Raw genomic sequence first — 22,345 nt, 5'->3', positions numbered from 1 at the left:
ACTTCTCCCTCGACTGCGGAACGGAACAAGGCGCCTGCGCACTGCGTCCGGCGCGTCCTCTAGGACGTACCCAGAAGGCAGCGCTTTGCTCCCGGGTCAAAATGGCGTCAAGGCCTGCTGGTAAGTGACTGAGGTCGTTTCTGGTGGGTACCGCGGTTTTCAGCATTATTTTAGCAGCGACTTGTTCATTTTCTGATCTCTCAAAATGGCCAGGTTTACGACGTAAAGGAAAGTGGCGGCGCCATTCCAGCGAAAAGGACGCGCTTCCCTTTTCCACGTCCTGCTTGCTTGAGGGTTGGGACAGGACCTGCTGCTTTGAAGGTGCAGCGGCGGCTCTTAAAGCCCTGAGCGGCAGCTGCCGCTGCTCAGCATCCTTCCCCTCAGCCCTTGAAAAGGTTAAGGACTCGAGGAGATAATTAGTGGGTGTCAGCGAAAGTGAACCAAGTGCTTAATGAGCCAAGCCCCGTCAATTGCATAGTCTCGATCAGTCCTACTATTTGCTATTTGTTTCACGTCGGTAGAAGACAGCAGTTATTGCAAGAAATGATATTGGAGCCCTTCCTTATTCCGCCCCTGGCGCTTCTCCCTGGCAATTAGAGGTAGTTGAGCGAGGTTTACAGTTTGACCTTGGTTTATCTGGAACGTGAGTTTGATCTGTAGGTTTGGGGAAATCTGTATTTATTGTAGACACAGGAGCAAACACATTTATTATAGAATATAATGCAGAAATTTTCGGAATATTTAAAGCAACCTCAGATAATGTTTTTTTCCCCCTTTTTCTTTTTGCTAATCTCTGCCCTCTGGCGGTATAAATTGGAATAGTTTTTTAAAATATTGGTCCTTGTCTTCATGTTTCCAGCAATTGTGAAACCATTAATGAAAGAGATTACCAGATAAATCTGTTAACCTAAATGACATTAAGCTTTTAGGGAATGGAGAAGACAGATAAGAATTTATTATTTGGGCTGGGGATGTGGCTCAAGCGGTAGCGCGCTCGCCTGGCATGCGTGCGGCCCTGGTTCGATCCTCAGCACCACATACAAAGATGTTTTGTCCGCCGAAAACTAAAAAATAAATATTAAAAAAAAAATTCTCTGTCTCTCTCTCTCTCTAAAAAAAAAATTATTTATTATTTAATTGATATGACATATTTAAGGAATCTTACTAAAATTCAGGGCATTCTGCTTCTGTGCTGTGTTTGGGAACCACATGTACCTATTAGTAGCTAACTCTGAGTAAAATCACTTCTGTAGGCCTGCTTCTTTTTATTTTTTCATAGCTCTTAATTACCAAGGAGATTTGTTAAAGCCATGTTATCTATAACATACTAAGGATTCAGGGCCTGGTGGTGTTATAATGAAAGGAGAATTTGCCCTTCTTCCTTGGTAAGGCCTAACCCTAGAAGAAATTTTGAAAGAAAGTTTAAACTTGTTCTAACTTCCTGTCTGTACCATATCTCTCTGATATGTGGTGTCCTTAGCCCCTACTGGAATACCTCAGTGAGGCTTAGCCTTGTTCTCCACAGAATTTTAACATTACCTATTTCTGCTTATCCATGGTCAAATATTCATTCTCTTTAAGGAAAGTTAACTTCTTGAAAGGAGGAAATGGGTTTATTTTTCTAATCCATATTAATGTCTAAATTACTAACAGTATAAAAATTATTTCAGAAGGACATATATTTTTAAAAGAGGATAGCCAAGTCAAATAATGGTAATGTCGACTAAAAATTTTAGCAGATGGGAATCTTTACACCTGAAATTATCACCCTTCTTTTCATACCACTTCTTTTGAAAATAAAATTTTATAGTTATTCATGTAAAGTATTTCTGTAACTGGAAAATGACAGAAATCCTCTAATACCTTTCCTGTATCCGCCCCTTCAATTCTAGTGGTAGGTGGACATAAGGGCACTGCATGTTGGACTTAGACTGGAGTGACAATAATGTACCTATGGATCATTTGTACACTTTTGTTTGAGTTTACCTGTTTCTCCCATGACTTGCTACAAAATTTTTTTTACCTGAAGTCACTTCTTATTCATAGATAAAATAAGCAATTCTTATCTAAAATGTATAGAATGTAAACTTTTAAAAGGAAATTTCTTCTTTTATTTGTAAGAAAATAACTGTAGGAGTACCAATTGCTTATCTATCACTGTATTCATAGAGTGTAAGTGAATTGGAGCAACTAACTGTGATAATTACCAGTTGCAGCATCAGGCCGTTGGCTGGAAGGTATTCGAAAATGGTATTATAATGCTGCAGGATTCAATAAACTAGGTGAGTATTTGTGCTTTCTTTTGTTTTCTTTTTTCCTTTTTCTGAGAGTAGTGCTTTTGTATGATTTACAATGGTTCCCAAAATACTTTGTTTCTGTGTACATCAAAAAATTTTAAAATTAGACTACACTTTATTGGTTTTTGTTCTTTTTGAGAGAAGAGGGATGAAATGTTTGAGGTGGAAACAGTTTATGGTTGCAGAACGTTTTCCTTATATTTTCCCTCTCCCAATTCTACTTAAATCTAAGTCATATGAACATTGAATAAAAAGATTTTTTTTCAAAAATTTAGATTGAATCATATTTTACAATGTGACATGACATTTTTTTGAACTTTATAATTTGCTGTGAACTTCATCTTTTGCTATTAAAGCTTAGTGGGAAGCATTATTAAATGTTACTGAGTCTTTAGTTCACTGACATTTTATGATTCTTTAACATCTTTTTAAAAAATATATTTTTAAATTATAGATGGACACAGTACCTTTATTTATTTATCTTTATGTGGTGCTGAGGATCGAATCCAGTTCCTCACACATGCTAGGTGAGTGCTCTACCACTGAGCCACAATTCCAGCTCAAGATTCTTTAACATCTTGATCTCAGATTTGAAGTATAAGAAAGTAGAGATGTTGGGCTGGGGATGTGGCTCAAGCGGTAGTGCACTTGCCTGGCATGTGTGTGGCCCGGGTTCGCTCCTCAGCACCACATACAAAAACAAAGATGTTGTGTCCGCCAAGAACTAAAAAATAAATATTAAAATTCTCTCTGTCTCTCTCTCTCTTTTTTTTTTTTTTAAAAAGGAAGAAAGTAGAGATGTGGCTTATGGATATGTGTTCAAGGAAAAGCTAAACATATGAAGTATTTTTGGAACTGGATTAGATGAAATATTGTAATTTGTAATGGTTTTTGTAAGAGGCCCATATATTGCTTCAAGAAATAACTCATATGGTTGAGATGCTTTAGGTTTCAAAACATCATACCTAGTGATTTAAACTCTTGATATTTCACCTGTCTTAAGATATGTCATACAGATACTGTACACCCCCAAAAAAGAAAAATCCTTACTTTTTGAAATGCATATTCAGTCTCTGTTTTATTCTCTACCATAGGGTTAATGCGAGATGATACGATATATGAGGATGAAGATGTAAAAGAAGCCGTAAGAAGGCTTCCTGAGAACCTTTATAATGACAGGATGTTTCGCATTAAGAGAGCACTGGACCTGACCATGAGGCAGCAGATCTTGCCTAAAGAGCAGTGGACAAAATATGAGGAGGTAGAACAGCTATTATGTGTCTAACAATGTTGTCCTTTAAGGGTGGAATATTAGAAACAAAAGAAGGACATTCATTTTTGTAGTACTATAGAATTCTCAAAGTTGTATCAAAGAAATATCCTTTCAATAGCCTGGATAGGTTAGCAGGGAAAGTGTTGGCTCCACGTTAGAGAAAAGTACATTGAGACTAGAAGTGAGGTGACTTCCAGAATCACTAAATAGGTCTTAATATAGACAGTTAGGATAGAATCCAAGTCTTTTGCTTCCCAGGCCATTGTTCTGCCTCTATAGTTGGCTTCCTGCTCAGATGAAAACATTTTGGTGTTCATATAAAGCCCGCAGAATGGTCCTCTAATGCCCAGGAATGACTTCTGTAAAGCATATTCTCACCCTTTGATCTGCACTAAAACCAGACAAAAGCCTGTAGACACTGATTTCTTTTTCTTTCCTGGTGGACCCCTCTCTCATACTCTATCAAAGCAATTTATTGCATTGGGGTTTTGCATTTTCAAAAGTAGATAGTTTTTAGTCTGGTTGAGAATAAATTTTCTTAATATAACAATATATATTTTTTGGAAATAAAAGGTAGTTAATTTTAATGTTTAAGACCTATTTGTTTTTTAAGACCTATTGAATATTTGGGATATGTCAGTATGTGATGGTAGAATATAATATTTTTCTTTTGCTCATTCTTTAGGATAAATTCTATCTTGAACCGTATCTCAAAGAGGTTATTCGGGAAAGAAAAGAAAGAGAAGAATGGGAAAAGAAGTGATCGTGTAGTTGAAATCTGTGGAAACAGTTGTCCTCATATTTTTATGAAGTCAGTTAAATCTGAAACATACAATTTAAAAATTATTTCATGTGCATATATGTTACTTTAAATAAATGTCTATCATAATCATTATTGAAGTTTTTGACTTCTAACCTTAGCCTGATAAGTACTGAATTCACTTATCTGACACAATTCTTTCCAGACTTTTAAGATATTTTAAGTCAGTGTTCAACTGCTTCTGGGAGATTAGAGAGGCCACTTGAATCTTTCCCTCATTGTTAGGATAACCTCTTAGTTTTCTGAAGCATATAACATTCTACCAAGCAGAATCACCTTGTTTAGATGGCCTTTGTCAACTTGAAAGATACTTGAGGGCTGCATCAAGACCTGACTTGGCAGATATGGAAAGGGGCAAGAAACAAGAGTACTCAAGCAGAATGGCTTTCAGCTTCAGAAGAGACTGAAAGAAGGGAGACAGAAACAGCTCTTCAATCACTGCTTTCCAAGTAGATTTATTTTTCATCCTTCTATTAGAAATAGATTATGTGTACATCTTAATATGAGTATATCTAAGTTACATGTGCTAATAATGTAGGTTAGAAAAGTAGATACTAGAAAAATATACAAATGCAAAGAAATTATATTTAAATGATTGGTGTAAAGCATATTGTAAGTTTTGGGCACTAGTCCATTAAAAGTTTTAAGATTATAGGCTAATTTTAAAAATATACATTAGAATTATTCATTGTCCTCATTTCCACCCCTAAATTCTGAAGTGCTTTCTTCAGAGGTGAGAGCATGGAAACCATAGTGAGCTAGGAAGGAATGGTAGGAAGTGTGGTGTATAGTGTTCCACATCCACTGCTGTGTGAGGGGAGGTATCTGATTGGAATCTTACCGTGAAGGACAAGACAATAGAATGAGAAACAAATTTTGTGTTATGTTTAAAATTCATAAAATTTGCTGTTGGTATGTTTAAAAGACATGTTTGACCTTTGCAACATGATCATAAAGAGCATCTTAAAAAGTTGTGCTAAAATATTAGAAAGCCTTGTTAAATTCTGTAAGGGAGCTGGGGATGTAGCTCTGTACTAGAGTATTTGCCTGGCATGAGTGAGGCCTTTGGTTTGATGCCCAGCACTGGAAAAAATATTTTTTTCCTTAGGAGCCTCTCAGATATTCAGACTGTATTTTGAATACATAACCTGAAAATTGTTCTTATTGATTCTCTTTATTCTGATTTAGATTCTCATTTGATAATGATTTTGCTCACCATAAAATCTATTCTTTTAAATCATTGATTTTTAAGTGCTGCTAACATTTAAAGCAAGACTAGGGGAAACACCAGAAGAGAATCAAGCAGCTGACCAAGGTTAAGGTCTACCATGAAGAGGGGCTTCTTGTCTGCTCAAAATGTGACAGAACAGTAGAGCAGCCTCTGACTTTAACAAGAGTTCCTCCTAAAACCAAATTGTGCCTATTCTACATTGCTTGATTACTTTTTTTTTTTTTTTTTTTTTTTTGAGGCACTCAACCACTGAGCCTCATTCCCAGTCCTTTTTACTTTTATTCTGGAGATAGGGTCTCACCAAATTGCTTAGGGCCTTACTAAATTGCTTAGGGCCTTGCTAAATTGCTGAGGCTGTTTTTGAACTGGAGATCCTCCTTGCCTCAGCCTCCTGAGCTGCTAGGGATTACCTTTGTCTACATGACAAACAACTCAGGAGGCTGAGGCAGGAGGATTGCAAGATTGAGACAGCCTCAGCAATTTATCAAGGCCCTATGCAACTTAACAAGACCCTGTCTCAAAATTTAAAAATTTTTAATAAGGAAATGGGGATGTGGCCCAGTGATTAAGCAGTCCTTGGTTCAATTTCTATTTGTCCCCAGGCACCCCCCAAAAAGGCTTTGTGTTATCAAAACTGTCCTGTTTGAAAAATCACTGTAGGAGTGTCTGAAACTGGCCTGTTATCCTGAAGACAGAATAAGAGAGCTTATTGTGGATCAGACCACTTATCTTCAATTCAAGGCATTCACTTAATGTATAACTTTAGGGATGTGATTTAATCTTTATGCTTGTTTCCTCAACTCTAAAATGGGGTTAATGATACAACCTATTTTATAGGGCTTTTGTGAAAATTTATTCACTTCATTTTATGTCAAGCACTTAGAACAGTTTGGCACACTGTAGTCGCTTTGTAAAGGGTTCATTTCTCTTAGTTATAGTTGGGCACAATACCTTTATTTTATTTATTTTTATGTGGTGCTGAGGATTGAACCCAGCTCCTTGCATGTGCTAGGCGAGCACTCTACTGCTGAGGCACAACCCCAGCCCAGGTTCATTTCTTTATATGAAGAGAGGGGAAAATAAAATATTTGACAAAACAGACTACCATCAAGTCTAATAGTTGACCAGTAGTGAAGGTCCGGGGTACTCTCTTTCGTCTTCTATGAGACACTCTCACTTTTCATCCATCTAATCCCCTTGGATGTCTGACCTCCTTGAATGAAATATCTATTAACTGAGATGAGAAGAGGAGGCATTGGGTCTGTATGACAGCTTCATTTAGATGAAGCCTGGCTAAGACTTTATTGTCTCCCTGTTTTGCCTTTTAGATTGACAGTATTTTCAAACTTCTCTTAGTGACACTTCAACCTTCATGTTGCCAAGGTGTAGAAAGCAGAGTAAAGCCTGTTGGGGCCTCAGACACCCCCAGTGCTGACCTTGGTCCTAATTCCATGATGCCTGGAAATATTTGATAACATTTCTGAACCAAGTTTTCATGACCTAAATATTTTATGTGATTCTCTATGTGTGGTACAAAAATGTTAAGTAAAAAACTTTCATTAGCAGCATCTGTGCTTATTTTTAAATTCTAGAATCTTAATAAAATGCAAAGTGTAGATTGTGGTAACAATTTCTTGTAGCTGTTTAAGGGATCACTTTTATTTTTGAATTTTATTTTTAATTTTTTTGGTATCGCAAAATTGAACCCATGGACATTTAACCACTGAGCAACATCCCCTGCCCTTTTAATATTTTATTTATAGACAAGGTCTCACTAAGTTACTTAGGGCCTTGCCAAATTGCTAAAGCTGGTTTCTCCCAATCCTCCTGCCTCAGCCTACAGAGCAGCCACTGGGATTACAGGCATGTACTACCACACCCAGTGCCTACAGGCTCCCTTTTAAACTTTGCATTACTTCTGGGTTTCTAAAAGATCCAAAAATGAAATAAAATCCCAGGCAAAGCCCACAACTCCTATAACAATAATAATTCTTCCAAATTCAAATTAGGATAGTGTTTTTAAATGTATAGACATCCTCTGTGCAGCTTTGGAATGATTAACTGAAGTACTTGAAATTTTATTAAAAAGTTAGGTGAATGTAAAAAATGTCATAATCAAATCCTTGACAGCCTGGTGGATGAAAAGCAGATGGGTTTACCTGTATGGGCAACATGTTTTAGGAACTACAACATCAGAAAGGAATACAGTTACTAGGTGAACAAGGTGAATGAAACCTTGGAATTGGAAAGTCCCTTTATCAGAACAATGACTGAAATTCTGCCACTAGGTGGCGGTGTACTACAACTTTACAACTTGAGGTACACCACATTATAGAAGATTTATCCATTTTGTATCCCACCAACTCCCTCCCCTTCATTTTTCATGATGACAACACCTTAGAGGTTTATGGCCACCAGGGGAATTTACTACTAAGCTATATACTGATGTAATGAAATCTAATATATGCTGTGCAATGAATTATGAGATGTTATTTAGTTTCAGGATTTTACTACTTAAATCAGTTATGACCATATTTTCTTTTATATGATTGCTCACTCTTTAAAAATACCATATGACCGTATAAGGAACACCTAATAAAGTCTGTATATGTTAAAATATAAATTTTTTAATTATTTGCTGTAATTTGTTTAAATTCTGGTTATATGGGTGTTCATATTAAAAACTATAACTTGTTAGACTCTAAGATCTCAGATTGGATGGTGGCTCTAAGTTATATTTTCTTAAGAAATTTTATTGTGTGTACTAGCAATTGAACAGGAAGAAGAACTGAATCATTATGAAATAATTAATTTTTAGCCTAAATGTCTGAAAGCCTGTTGATATTCATGTGGTTTAGGACAAACTATTTAAGTAGTCATTCTTAATTCTGACTAAACCTCCTACAGTACATAGAATATATTATTTGTTTAACTTTGTATTTTAATATATTTGCCTATTTTTGCATAAATGCCATAAATGTGATTTAAAAATAAACCCCTGTGTAACTTCTGGTAACTATTCAATTGAATCATTGTTCTTTTAGTATTCTAACTATTTTAAAGAGAGTTTTATACATATCTATGAAAACTAAATTTACAAGCCAAACCCAAAATGATAATTACTTGTTTTAGAAGAGTCAGCTTACACTTTCTTTCTTATGTATGCATTTAAATTGTGGTTTCCCACTAAACTGGAAACTCAGATCTGAGGCCAGCAATTTGACAAGGTCGTTAGCCTTTATAGATGGGATTCTTTAGCTATGAAATGGGGAGTTTGACTGCAAAGTTTTTAAGACTCATTTCAGCACCAAACCATTCTGGGATTTAATTCTGTACTTCATCATTAGGATTAACTAATATTGATTAAGTACCAGCTTTGTACCAGGCACTTGTTCCTACATTGTTCCTTTTCATCTTTCCCTGCAACCTTCTGGCATAATTGTTGTTAAACAGTTAAACATATTGTGAGGAAGAAGAACTTTTCCTTTAAAAGTTCATTTCTCTCCATTTCAGTATATAATTTTATGGGTTTTTTGGGAAGAGGATATATGTTTTTATGTTCCAAGCTAGTCAGAAGCTAGGTATAAAACAGGGCTTCTCAAACTCAGCACTATTGACATTTTGGGCTGGATAACTCTTGTCATGGAGAACTGTCCCATACATTGTAGAATATTTAGCAACATCTTTGGCTTCTACACACCAGATAATGGTACCACCTCCTCCCTTCTCCTAGTTGTAAAAACAAAAATGTTTCTGAATATTGCCAAATGTCCACTGGAGGAACAGAATTGCCCTCAATTGAAAACTATCAGTGTAGGGAATATAAAGAGAAAGATGTTGGAGACCGATATGTAATTAAATACATAATTTATATATAATAAATATTTACTGGGTGTTCTGAAAACATGGAGAATGAAGCTAATTCAACATAGAAGAAGATCAGGGAAGATCCTCTCACAACTGATTCCAGAAGAGTGACAAAGTTATCCAACAAGGTGGCAAAGGACTTTCCTAAAAGAGAAAGATGAACAGAAAATGCTTTGAGGCACATTAAGTATAAGTTTTGCATTGATGGAGTGACAAATGTCTGCTGAAGATATGTGGGAGATGAAACTTGAAAGATAAATGCCACATTGAGCTGCTTAGACTTTGCTCTTTGAGCAGCAAAGTGAATAGATTCAAGGAAGTGAAGATGTTGGGTCTCAGGAGATGAAAGAAATTTTCTCAATGCTTAACTGTCAATTTCTCAAAGCAATTCATGAGAGTGGTTTTCATTGCATCTCTGTCTAAATTGAGTGCTCTCATTAGAAATCTTTGTGAATTTGGTTGAGAAAATTTCTTGTTCATAGTTGCATTTCTTGGATCGAGCAAACATTTTTTTGGTATGCTATTATCAAATTAATTTTCCTCTTTCATCAATCTTGTTCATGCCCTTTGCCTATATGTCTACTTTTATTTTCACAAGTTTTTCCTTATTTGTTTGGTTTTCCTCTTAGCCCCACATTTCCCTCAAATTTGGGTCAGTTCTTATCTATTTGTGTGAAGCCTTTATATATTTAGACAGTACTCCTTTCATTGAAATTTGCTGAAATGATAATATTTCATTATTTGAACTTTGATTATTTTTTGATGTCTTTTCAACTTTGTTCATGGTGGTTTTTGTCAAATGGAAGTTTCCCATTTTTATGTGGTACAAACTATCAATCTTCTCCTCTGTGGTTTTTCCTTAAAGGTCTTGCTTTGTGGAGGCCTTCCTTTACTCTGGGGTTATATAAATATCCAGTGAGATTCATTCATTCCTTTTAGATATAAGAAGTAAAGCCATAAATCTTAATTCTCTGTGGAATTTAAGAATATCGTATGTGTAAAATATATTTTCTCAATAGATAACAGGAGGTCCAAGGCTAGATGATCAATTAGTCATTCAGGAGAATGGGGTTTACAAAGGGAGGTATGAAAGGAATCTATTAAGGGGTATTAATAATATTAATATTATTATATATAATTAATATATACTAATTAAGGGGGCTACAGGTTGGTAATCAGTACCTTCTGTGAGTTTGTCATCCTGTAAGATTTTTTTTACTGTACTGGATATTTCAGACCCTGTCCTTCTCCATCCTGCTCCACATCCCAGGAGGCTGCCCCACATGGACTATGTCAATAGACACCCTTTCTCTCTGGCTTTGGCTTGAACTTGGCCATCAGTAGAGTCACCTGCAGAAAAGGGCAGATGAGAGAGGCTGGGGTATTTCTTCGCCAGCCTACTCCCCGCTTAGCCATGAGCTGGCACTGGTCACCCTCCTCTGCAGAAAGTGACAGCTCCTGTCAGACAGCTCTTGGGATCCTACAGTTTGCTTCCTCTTATGCTCCACCCTCCCTTTGCTATTCCTAGCAAAGTTGGCTCTCCCGGACCTTGCTTGTCCTTTGCTAGTAAGTCCCTTGATGTTCCTTAGTTGCCTGACTGGGTGTGCTGTCTTTTCCTGCCAAGAACCTGGCTCCTGCAGTTAGACCTGTGTCTCCCTAAGAGTAGTTGCTTTGTCCCATGGATGCACCAAATTCTGCCACTTGGAACTAGCGTGGGATCTGTCCCTGGGAAAAATTCTACACTTGTTTCTCTAAGCTTGGCTAACTTGGGCCCTAGAGTCAGTCTCCAGGAGACCACACAAGTTCCTACTGGAAGGAGTGGACTTCCAAAACCTGTTTCCTACCACCCCCACCTCTGCCTCTGCCCATGACAGATCTGCTTCCAATCAGAGACTTACTCTCCTACATAATTTAATGCAGGTAAATGGAAGTGCTAAAAAGATGCCATATGATAGAAAACAGAAGTTCCTCCCATCCTGACATATCACTGTGCTCTCTTTCAAAACTGGTTCCTCCTGTTTAACTCCCTCATCCCCGAACACACTGACAAATTCTGCCTCTAACCTTTGTTCGTCCTGTTTCTGATCCCCTGAGACACTGCTGAATAGGTGACATTCATAACCCTCACCATTCTCTCAGCTTTACTTTAAGGAAAACACTAAGTTCTACCTGCTCAGAGAAGCTCTCTCTGATCCCCAAATACCTGATATTTCTATTTTCTTTGACTTTCTGAAGTTTGTATTACTTCAAACAATCATGTTACTCAATAATAATGAATCCTGTTTACCTACTTGTTATGATTTGATTCTGGAATGTCCTCCAAAGGTTCACGTGTTGAGGACTTTGTCCCCAGTGCAACAATGTTCAGAGGTGGGCTTTGGGGAAGTAATTGGATCATGAGGGCCCTGACCTCACCAGTAGATTGATAATTGGATGACATTAATGGGAGGTGGTGGAACCTGTAAGTGGTAAGGCCTAGTCAAGGAAGTAGGTCACTTGGAGCAGGCCCTGGAAGACTTTTTCTTGTCCCCATCCCCTCCCTGCCTCTGCTTTCTGGTAGTGATGAGCTGAGAAGCTCTGTTCCACCGTGGCTTCTTCCCTATCACGCTCTGCCTCACCACAGGACCACAGCCATGGAGCCAGCTGAACTTGGACTGAAACCTCTGAAACTGTGAGCCAAAATAAGTCTTTCCTCTTTTAAGTTGTTTTCCTCAGGTATTGTTGCAGCAATGGAAAGCTAACATATTAGGGTTCAGTATGTACCATTCATGGTCTCATGTGTTCCTTCTTTAGATGAGTACCAATATCTTCTTTTTATAGAGGCTCAGAGATGTGAAGTAAATGGTATAAGATCACAGTTAGCAAGCGAGCAAAGCCAATTCTGAATTGTCTGCCTTGCTATTGCTATGCTGTCCTCTATTTAAGATGTACAACATGATGTTTTGATACACATATAATCTTGAAATTGTACCACAGTTAAGGAAAGTAAAATATCCATCACTACACATAGTTAATTTTTGTACATGTGGTAAGAGCTCCTAAAATCCCTCTTAGCAAATCTTCAGTTTACATGCAGTGTTATTAACCATAGTCCTAACTATATACATCAGATCTCTAGACTGAGGCATCCTACCTAACTGCAAGTTTATACCCTTTGACATACTTCTCCTGATTTCCTTCCCTCCACACCTCTGGTAACTACCTTTCAACTCTTCATTCCTTTGTATTTTTAATTTTTTTACATTCCTCATATAAGTGAGATTATGCAGTATTTTTATTTCTGTATCATCTGGTTTATTTCACTCAGCATAATTTTCTCCAGGTTCATTCTTATTGTTGCAAATGACAGTTATCTTGTTCTACTTAAAGACTGAATAATATTTTGTTGTATTTCTCCATTCACCTGTCACCAGACACTTTAGTTGTTTCTATAACTAGGCTATGTGAATGAAGCTACAATGAGCATGGAGGTGTAGATATCTTCATGAGGTAATGATTCCATTTCCTTTGGGTGTATACCTGGCAACAGAACTGATAGGTCATATGGTAGTTCTACTTTTAATTTATTGAGGACTCTCCATAGCATTGTCCATAATGGCTGCACCACTAACAGTGTACAGGGTTCCTTTTCCTCTGCACTTTCACCAACATTTTTTATCTCTTATCTTTTTCATGATAGCCATTCTCACATATATGAGATGCTATCTCATTGTAGTTTTGAGTTGCGCTTTCCTGATAATTAAGAATGTTGAACATCTTTTCATACACTGTTGGCCATTGTATGTCTTCTTTGGCAAGATGTCCATTCAAGTTCTTTTCTTGTTTTTTAATTGTTTTTTTAGGGTTTTTTTTAATGCTATCTTTTCAATATGTGCTATTCACACTTATCATTACATTTACAAATTCAATTTCAGTTTGTACTCTTCTTTTGCATATACTTTACCTAAACTCTGTCCATGAAATGAAATGTTGAGTTTTAAAAATAGTGTGAATAGTGTATGTTCTCAGAGGAGATGACATTTGAACTATGCCTTGAATGTTGGAGAGAAGCCACCATTGGAAACCACCCTGGTTTTCAAGCAGGTCTGTACAGAGAATCACCTGGGGAGTTTAAAATAAATGAGCAACCAAACCCAAAATAATCTGATGCCTGAGTCCACTCTGAGATTCTGAATTAATTGGTTCGAGATGCAGCCCAGGACGCAGATGGCTTTAATGTGTAATTAAAACTAAGAAACATCCATCTAGGGGAAAACACTCCCGGCTGAGAGAACAGTGAGTGCAAAGGACCTGTGATAGGAATGCCTTCGTGGCTAAGGAAAAGCTTATGGAGAAGGTCTCTGTGCTGAATCCAAATGGTGGAGGGGAAGTACAGACCTTGGGGTCAGAAAGGTAGGTGCAATCTCTCCATAGAGGACATTTTAGATCAGATGAAGGAGTTTGAATTTTAGTCACATGCAACTGGAAGTCTGGAGGGTTTTGAACAGTGAAATATGATTATAAAGCAAGTAGCATTTATAAAACTACCTCATTCTTTTTAAGGAATGTATACCCCTCTGGATTATGGATGTACCATAATTTATTCAACCACTTGCCTGTTGATTGACATTTGGCTTGCTTCCAACCCAAAGCTATTACAAATAGAGCTGCAGTGAATATCCGTGTGCACTTGTGCTTTTGAATTTTTGTAGGATAGAATCCAAAGGCTTTAAAAATTTAGATAGGGAACATGGTTAGTGGAAAGGAGAGAAAATCATTTTAAGATTCCCTGTCATTGCAAAGGAGAGAGATCTCTTAAGCTCAAGTATCTTGAATGCACATTTCACATCAGCCTGGGTCAAGCCAGGTTTAGCAGACCATCAAGATTTTGTAACCAGCCACTGGAGTGTCCTACAATAACACCAAAGTGTGAGAAAGATGGCCACACCCACAGTTTCTGAAATGAACATTTCATTTCCCTTTAGGTTTTTAAACTGATCACATTTACTCTGCTTTCAGTTCTATCCAAGTTTAGCTAACATATTGTATGTTTAGTCAGCTGTTTAAAATCCTATCATAAATCAGAAGAGAATTTTCCTTTTAGAGAAATGTACTTTTAAAAAATAATTTCCATTGTTTAAAGAAAAGGAGGCTAATACGAATGCTTCTGTATCTAGTCAAAGATTTTTTCCCTTAAGTCATTTCTAATTTTTTTCACATTGGCATATAAATAAGTTTTGATTTGTTCATGAAATTAATATGTATTCATACATGGAACTGAGTGCTGGGATCCCAAGATAAATCACATTCAGTGCTTGTCCTTACTGAATTATCAGTGCTGGAGAGGAGATAGGCCAATAAGCAGAGGATCACCTCTCAGGGTGAGAGGGCTTCTTGGAAAGCAAGGGAGCCCATAGGATGGCCACCTAACCCACACTTGGCTGGAGATTAGAGGTGGTTAACCTCAGGTGCATACTAAACAACTGGCATTGACTTTTTGTTTTCATTTCTTTGTATCTAAGATAGTTGTAACTCTTCAGTTCTCCTTTTCATCATTTTTTACTTCTGAACAGCACACATCATGCTGGAAAGCCCTATTTTCTCAAACTTGTATCTTGGAAATCTCCTTTAATTAATATAATCCTTACATTTTGTAATTCTTATCATCTATAAAATCATTTGAATTGAACTTGCTGACAGAACACTCCTAAATAAATTTGCCAGCATTATAAGCCATTGCTACTTTCTCAAATTTTAAATGATGTTAAATACCTGCCTATCAAAAAGTGTCTTTTGTTTATCCTTCTTGGAAGTTCTGGGAGCAGGTTGTTATCAGTAGAAAGAATACGTTTTAAATTGCTCTACAGAGCAAGGGTCAAGTCTCAATGCCTGTAATTAGAAAATCGCAAGTTTCAGTTACTTAATGATCAAAACTTGGTATAAACCTAGGCAGAGGTTTATAGAGAGTTTATAGACCAGAGACCCTGGACTTACTAGAAGATAAAGCAGGTCCAACTCTCCATCATGTTAATTTAGGTACTGAGTTGCTTAATGAGACTCCAAAAGCACAAGAAGCAAAATCAAGAATCAATAATTGGGGCAAAAATAAATAAATAAATAAATAAATAAATAAATAAATAAGAGAATTCAAACTGAAAAGCTTCTTCGCAGCAAAGGAAGCAATCAAGAACATGAAGATAGAGCCTACAGAATGGGAGAAAATCTTTGCCACCTGCACTTTAGATAAAGCATTAATTTCCAGGATATATAGAGAACTCAAAAAACTTAACACCAAAAAAAAAGAAAAACAAATAACCCAGTCAATAAATAGACAAAGGAACTGAACAGGCACTTTATAGAAGAAATACAATTGATCAACAAATATATGAAAAAAATGTTTAACATCTCTAGCAATTAGAGAAATACAAATCAAGACTACTCTAATATTTCATCTCACACCAGTCAGAATGGCAGTTACCAAGAATACAAGAATACAAACAACAATAAGTGTAAGCAAGGATGTGGGGGGAAAGACACACTCATACATTATTTGTGGGACTGCGAATTGGTGCAACCATTATGGTAAGCAGTATGGAGATTCCTTAGAAAACTTGGAATGGAACCACCATTTGATCCAGCTATCCCACTCCTTGGTCTGTACCCAAAGGACTTAAAATCAGCACAGCCACATAATGTGTATAGCAGCTCAATTCACAATAGCTAACCTATGGGACCAACCTAGATGCCCTTCAACAGATGAAATGAATAAAGACCATATGGCACATATAAACAATGGAATATTACTCAGCCATAGAGAAGAATAAAATTATGGCATTTGCCAATAAAAGGGTGGAACTGGAGACTACCATCCTAAGTGAAAGAAGCCAATTCCAAAAAACTAAATGCTGAATGTTCTCTCTGATACGTGGATACAAATGCACAATAAGGTTAGGGAGGGAAGAATAAAATTTCACTGGATTAAACAAAGGGGAATGAAGGGAAAGGAGGAGGGATAGGAATATGAAAGACAGTAGAGTGAATCGGACATAGTTTTCCTATGTTCATATTTATATATATGACCATGTAACTCCACATCTCGTACAATCACGAGAATGGGAAGTTATACTCCATGTATGTATAATATGTCACAATACACTTTACTGTCATGTATATCTAAAAAGAACAAAATAAATTCTTTTTAAAAAACTTGGTATGAGGGCTGGGGATGTGGCTCAAGCGGTAGTGCGCTCGCCTGGCATGCGTGCGGCCTGGGTTCGATCCTCAGCACCACATACCAACCAAGATGTTGTGTCCGCCGAGAACTAAAAAATAAATATTAAAAATTCTCTCTCTCTCTCTCTCTCCTCTCTCACTCTCTCTTTAAAAAAAAACAAACTTGGTATGAAAGCAACACATCAGATGTCTTTTATAAGCTGGAGCACTTCCTACTGCCAATTGAGAAGATGAGGAATATGGGAAACCACTTGCTGGAACTTGCTTCTGGAGTTAGATGGCAGCTGATGTCTTTCTCCTACTCAAATATTTGCAGCACCAGGTAATAACAAATGGCTGCACCAAAAGAAGGAGCAGTCATTTGGCTGGAAAAGTTTAGTTTTCTTTTTTCTCCCAAATTTCTTTTCTTTCTTTCTAATGCATATTGAAATTTTAATACATGATTTTATTAACCATCATGACTCCTGAGCCCTAAATACAATGCTGAGCTGTCTGACCCATGTTTAATCTTTTAACTATTGAAACTGTTATCTAAAGATCAGGAAAAAAGTAAGAAAACAGAATTGCCAGTGAACAACTGTTTCAAATTATGACTTGGTTGATTTAAAAAGCAAAATATCAACATTAGACCTTAACACTTCAACTTGGAACTTGGACTTGGGACTTGGTGGAATTTATAACTTCAGTTCCACAGCTCAATTATTCTAAGAGAAAAAGGTCAATGGACTTTGGTTCAGAGACATAAGACAGGGGTTTGAAAGTTGAAGGATTGGTGAAAATAGTTATTTAAATATAAAGAGATTTTTTTCAGCTGACAAATTATACATTTCTTAAAGTTTAGGCATTGTGCCTCAGTTAAAAAATAGAAATATAATATTTTTAGGTTCCTCTTGAGTAATTTAGAAAATCTCTGAATTAGTCTCAACCTAGGATTATCTGTACTATGGGACCATTTATTTGCAGCACTGGGGTGTAACTCAAGACCTCGCAAATGCTAAGCAAGTACTCTACCCCTGAGCTATATCTCCAGCCTTTTTAAAATTTTATTTTGAGACAGTTCTCACTAAGTTGCTTAGTACCTTTCTGTTATCCAGGCTGGCCTCAAACTTTCAATCTTTCTGCTTTAGCCTCCTGAGTTACTGAGATTACTGGGTGCCCCACCTAGCCTGGCTCACTCTGGAACGTTTGCTTTGATAGTAATCACAATCTGTGGTCATCTTTGTTGTGGTTCAACAGAAGTTGCTTCGTCTAATCAGAATCTAAAGACACTTTGAAGTATGGACGTGTTGGACTTTTCAGGAAAAAGATCCAGACAGATTTTGGCTCTATAAAGGAGTGGGGAAGTCTGGACTCCACAATTCTAGCAGAGTACTGCTACCCTTCAGGCAAGGACATGGGAGAGATAGTCATGAACAAAATAACCCATCCATCCTAGTGACACAGGGACATTAGATTAGCTGTTTGGGTATTAATTAAACTTTCTGGTTGCCTGAAGGTTGGAGGTGCTTAGTTGTGAGAGGGAGCACTCTCTGGGCTTGGTGCAGGCCTGGGCAGTCTCTCCATCTCTGTCTCTCCCTCCCTCTTCTTCTCACTTGGCATATATTTCTTAATAGTGCTGGGAAAAAAAACTTATAGAATGGCATCTGCTTTAGACTGAATGTTTATTGATCCCTCAGATTCATATGATAAAACCCTAATGTCCAATGTCAAGGTGTTTGGAGATGGGACCTTGGGAGGTAATTAGGTCCTGGAACCTCATGATAAGATCAGCATTTATGAGAAGAGACATAAAAGACTTGCTTCCTCTCCCTACTCTCTGCCATGTGAAGGAAGAGAAGATAGCTGACTATAAACCAGAAAGAGGGTCCTCACCAAACCCTAGATCTGCTGGCACCTTGGTCTTGGACTTAAGCTCCTCCAGAATAGTGAGAAATACCTATTTTCTGTTTAAGCCTCCCCATAGCATCTATGGTGTTCTGTTATAGTCAGAACAGACAAATCCAGTACCTGATAGAACTTTTGGCTTTGCTGGATCATCAAACTCTTTATTTTAGTCCACAAACTCAATTCAAGCTGCATGTCTTTGGTGGGCCCCTGGATGGACGCACATACTTGACCCAGTACTGGTATCTCTACCCGCTTGCCCTAAGCCTCTGGGCCTCTCTCCCTTGTCTCTCATCAGAATAGGTATCCCTCAAGGACAGTGCCATGTTAAGGCCCCTCTCGGGCCTCTCTGATGGGTTGGGTGGTTGGCATGCTGGATCATGGAGACCTGTTTTCCTGGAAGGACCTGGTCCAAGGAACTAATGAGGCTGATGTCCTCTCCTTGTGTGTGCTCTTCCAGGCAGCTTCTACCTGCTGCCCTTCAACCATGGGAACAGGTGTCGTGGTGGGAGAGGGTGGTGATAAGTGTTGACCAGGCTTGTTGGCCATTCACATATGTTTACTTAGGAAAGGCGGGATCTCTAGGAGGGTGGTTGGGGAACTCTGAAGTCAGATCACCTGGGTTCAAATCCCAGCTCTGCTCTTTATCAGCTATGTGACTTTAGGCCAATTACTTAGTCTCTCTGTGCCTCTGTCTCCTCATCTACAAAAACTAGAATGATAAGAAGACCACTCATTTTCTAAGTCATAGTTGAGCAGGTCACCACCCAGAGCAGGGCCTGGCACTTAGTGAGCACTTCATAACTACTTCCTTTATGACTTCACAGACTGTGACACAGAACTAAACATTCACCTTGATCTTCCAATTTGCAGCACTAAAATAGATCCCCTTGAGATTTCATTCCTTTTTTTTTTTTTTCTACATGAAGGGAGCAAGGAAAGAAGGGTGGAAGGGAACGGTCTTGTTTTGCCCACTGGGAGACAGACAGCTACAAGGAAGCATGACCTAGAGGATAACACTGAGCATGTGGACCTGGGTCCCAGGAAGTCCACTTCTGCCCCCTGGGAGGGACAGCAAGGCCCCAGCCCCCTCCCACTTCCCCTAATGTCCCACCCTTCCAGGAGCATGACTGCCCATGAGTAGCTGATGGTCAGAGACGGGAGAGGGGCTAGTGTCCATTTTGTCGCTTGTTAACAGCTACTAAGCACAGAGTGCCCTTCTAGCCTAACATACCACCTGCCTTCTCCTCCCCCACCTGACCACTGACACCCACCGGTCAACAAAGCTTTGCTTGTGTGTTGGATTGTTTATAAGGGGGGAAAAGTCCTAGATTTGTGCACGGGTAAAGAAAAAATTATCTGGCCCATATCTTTGCCTCCTGTTGTCAACAGTGGATCAGTGGCTTCCCAAGTTTCCCGACCACAGAAAGCTGAGCTTCCCGGCTGTAGCTTTCTGGGTAAGGTGAGACTGACCTCAGAGTTTTGTATTTATCATTGGATTTTGCCAAACAAACCAGCTTAATGAAAAACATGGAATCGAGACGTCTTCACGGGGCCAAAACCTGAACAGAAACTTGGCATTCGGTCTCCATTTGTTTCTGAAATACCTCTCTTGTCCTCTCCCTGTCTTGTCCCTTGAGTGTTTAAACATTTGAATAAAGATTTCATTCAAAGGGAACCGATTGGCTCTCCCACAAGTGGGGTGGGAGATGCGTCACTGAGCGTCAGCAGCACGCTGAAGGCAAGAAGGTGGTATTGCTGGCACGGATTAGGTCAGGAGATCAGCTTTCTCTTTTGGCTGGAAGGGTTTTGTTATTAGAGTTTGTTTAACACTGGAACCCTGAGAGTCCCTTTCTGAATAGCACCATCAGCATCTTCGCTTCAAGCAGCAAAGACGGTTCTTTCCCCACCTCGGATCTGGCCTTAAAAAACCAGACCATGTCCCTTGGCTTCTTTTGCTCTTCCACACAATGGAGTTTTCAGACTTTCTGAACACTTGGAAATTTTACCCCTCAATGTGAGAACTCCGATTAAGAGACAGGTTTTAAAGATATAAGACAAATGTTGAAAAAGCACCAGATACAATTTTATCAGCAACCATCTGCATGAAAGGGGACTTTACAAATTATCGATTAGACATTAGGTTTGGTGAGGATGGAGTTTTAAGAGGTGTGACAAAACTCTATTCAAGCCAACAAAAATTTGGTGCAATTATATTGTTGTGCTCTTGTTTAGCATATAGTACCAGGTCAAGGGCAGAAACGTGAAAATGAATTGGGGACGATGAAGAGAGAGAGGAAACTGGTGTGACTTTGAAGATGCAAATTTTAATAGGTGGCAGAATGGTGATATCTTTAATTTAAAAAGAAGGGATAGGTATGGGGATTTAAAAAAAAAAAAAGGATAGCTCTGTGTTGGATGTGTTGAGTTTGTGTCTTCACCTAATCACAGAATCCATGAAGAGCCCAAGACTTCTCATGTTCATATCTAGAACACTTACTACCCAATAAATGTCTGATAAGCGTAGGGACTAATGGGTTCATGGCGGCACATGGAAATGTCCACCACACAGTGGGAAAGTGAATCTGTGCTCCAGAGATTGGCATCATTCGTTTGGGCAAATCCACAGAGAAATGATCACTGAAGGCCTGGTGGCAGCTACTTTAGGGAGTGAGTGTTGAGGGAGAAGTGAAGGGTCCTGTACACAGATATGGGGGATTGCTTATGTTTCATTCTTGTCAGTTCCCTGGGGACCACCCCCCATCTCCCAGATTGTGGGGGCCCCTATGGCTTGTCACAAATGCCAGACTTTGAGTATAAATCTCAGGATTAGAAGTAAATGAGAAGTGCATGATCTTTCTATAAAATATCTCCATCAGGAGGCATGTTTCAATGGAAAGAGCAAGTCTCAGAGGAATTATGCCACACGTATTTATTAGCAGGTCCAAGAAGAGACACTTGTCCAATCTTTTCTTGTAAGTTTGGTGACATTCTGGCTATCCAACAACACTTTGTTTGTAATGTTTCTTGACACTGGTGTGACAATGTTCTGGAAGTCAGTTCAGCTTCTCTCCCAGGTTAATAGGAATTCTCCTTGAAGTAGGGCAGAGGACCAAATGGAGCCCTGGGCCTCGGGGGCCATGTGGCCTTGAATCACTCACAAACCTTTTGCATTCTTGTAAGTGTGTAGTCCATAGTATTGCCAGTTGATTTCATCATCTTGGTGTTTGTGGTCCATGTGCTCAGAGTAAATTAGGGACACACAGGGAGGTAAGTATCATGAGTGCTTTGACGTCTGTTTTTTGGGGTGAGGGGGGTACCAGGTATTAAACTCAGGGGCACTTGACCACTGAGTCACATCCCCAGCCCCATTTTGAATTTTATTTAGAGACAGGGTCTCACTGAGTTGCTTAGCACCTCGCTTTTGCTGAGGCTGGCTTTGAACTCGCTATCCTCCTGCCTTAGCCTCCTAAGCTGCTGGGATTACAGGCATGCGCCACCACACCTGGCAGGTGCTTTGACATCTCTTAAGATTAGAAGGGCCTAACTGCAAGGCCCTTTCTATTTTGTCTTTTTTTTTTTTTTTTAGCAGAGAAGGTTGAAGTTGTAAAGGCCCTGTGGCAGGAATGAGCTTGGTCTGTATGAGATATGGAGAGGAAGGAAAAGGGTAAAAGAAGCAGGATATGAAGTCAGAGAGGTGATGGAGATAGATCATGTAGGGCCCTTTAGGAGTTGAATAGTAGTTGAATATGTCTATGTCC

The 22,345-nt window shown here is 38.5% G+C and overlaps 1 protein-coding gene across 2 annotated transcripts; it reads left to right on the top strand.

Moving 5' to 3' along the window:
- Positions 1–37: 37 nt before the first annotated feature.
- Positions 38–4,465, top strand: UQCRB (ubiquinol-cytochrome c reductase binding protein). 2 transcript variants are annotated; one of them, XM_081265812.1, is made up of 4 exons: positions 38–120; positions 2,211–2,282; positions 3,392–3,558; positions 4,256–4,465. In XM_081265812.1, exons 1-4 carry the CDS (start codon positions 102–104, stop codon positions 4,331–4,333), a joined length of 336 nt encoding a protein of 111 aa, XP_081121938.1. In that variant the 5' UTR covers positions 38–101; the 3' UTR covers positions 4,334–4,465. The 2 variants fall into 2 exon arrangements, with proteins under 2 accessions (XP_081121938.1, XP_081121939.1); XM_081265813.1 differs by having other exon boundaries at positions 87–120; positions 2,170–2,282.
- Positions 4,466–22,345: the final 17,880 nt, after the last annotated feature.

This window comes from Spermophilus citellus, assembly GCF_964194105.1.
Source record: "Spermophilus citellus genome assembly, chromosome: 14".
NCBI classification, from domain to species: domain Eukaryota; kingdom Metazoa; phylum Chordata; class Mammalia; order Rodentia; family Sciuridae; genus Spermophilus; species Spermophilus citellus.
This window is presented reverse-complemented; position numbering and strand designations above follow the sequence as displayed.

Bases quoted from the DNA above. Each gene is read 5' to 3' on its own strand.
- UQCRB (XM_081265812.1), top strand. The intron at 2,283-3,391 runs GTGAGTATTTGT...TCTCTACCATAG, and splicing joins TGCAGGATTCAATAAACTAG to GGTTAATGCGAGATGATACG. The intron at 3,559-4,255 runs GTAGAACAGCTA...CTCATTCTTTAG, and splicing joins AGTGGACAAAATATGAGGAG to GATAAATTCTATCTTGAACC.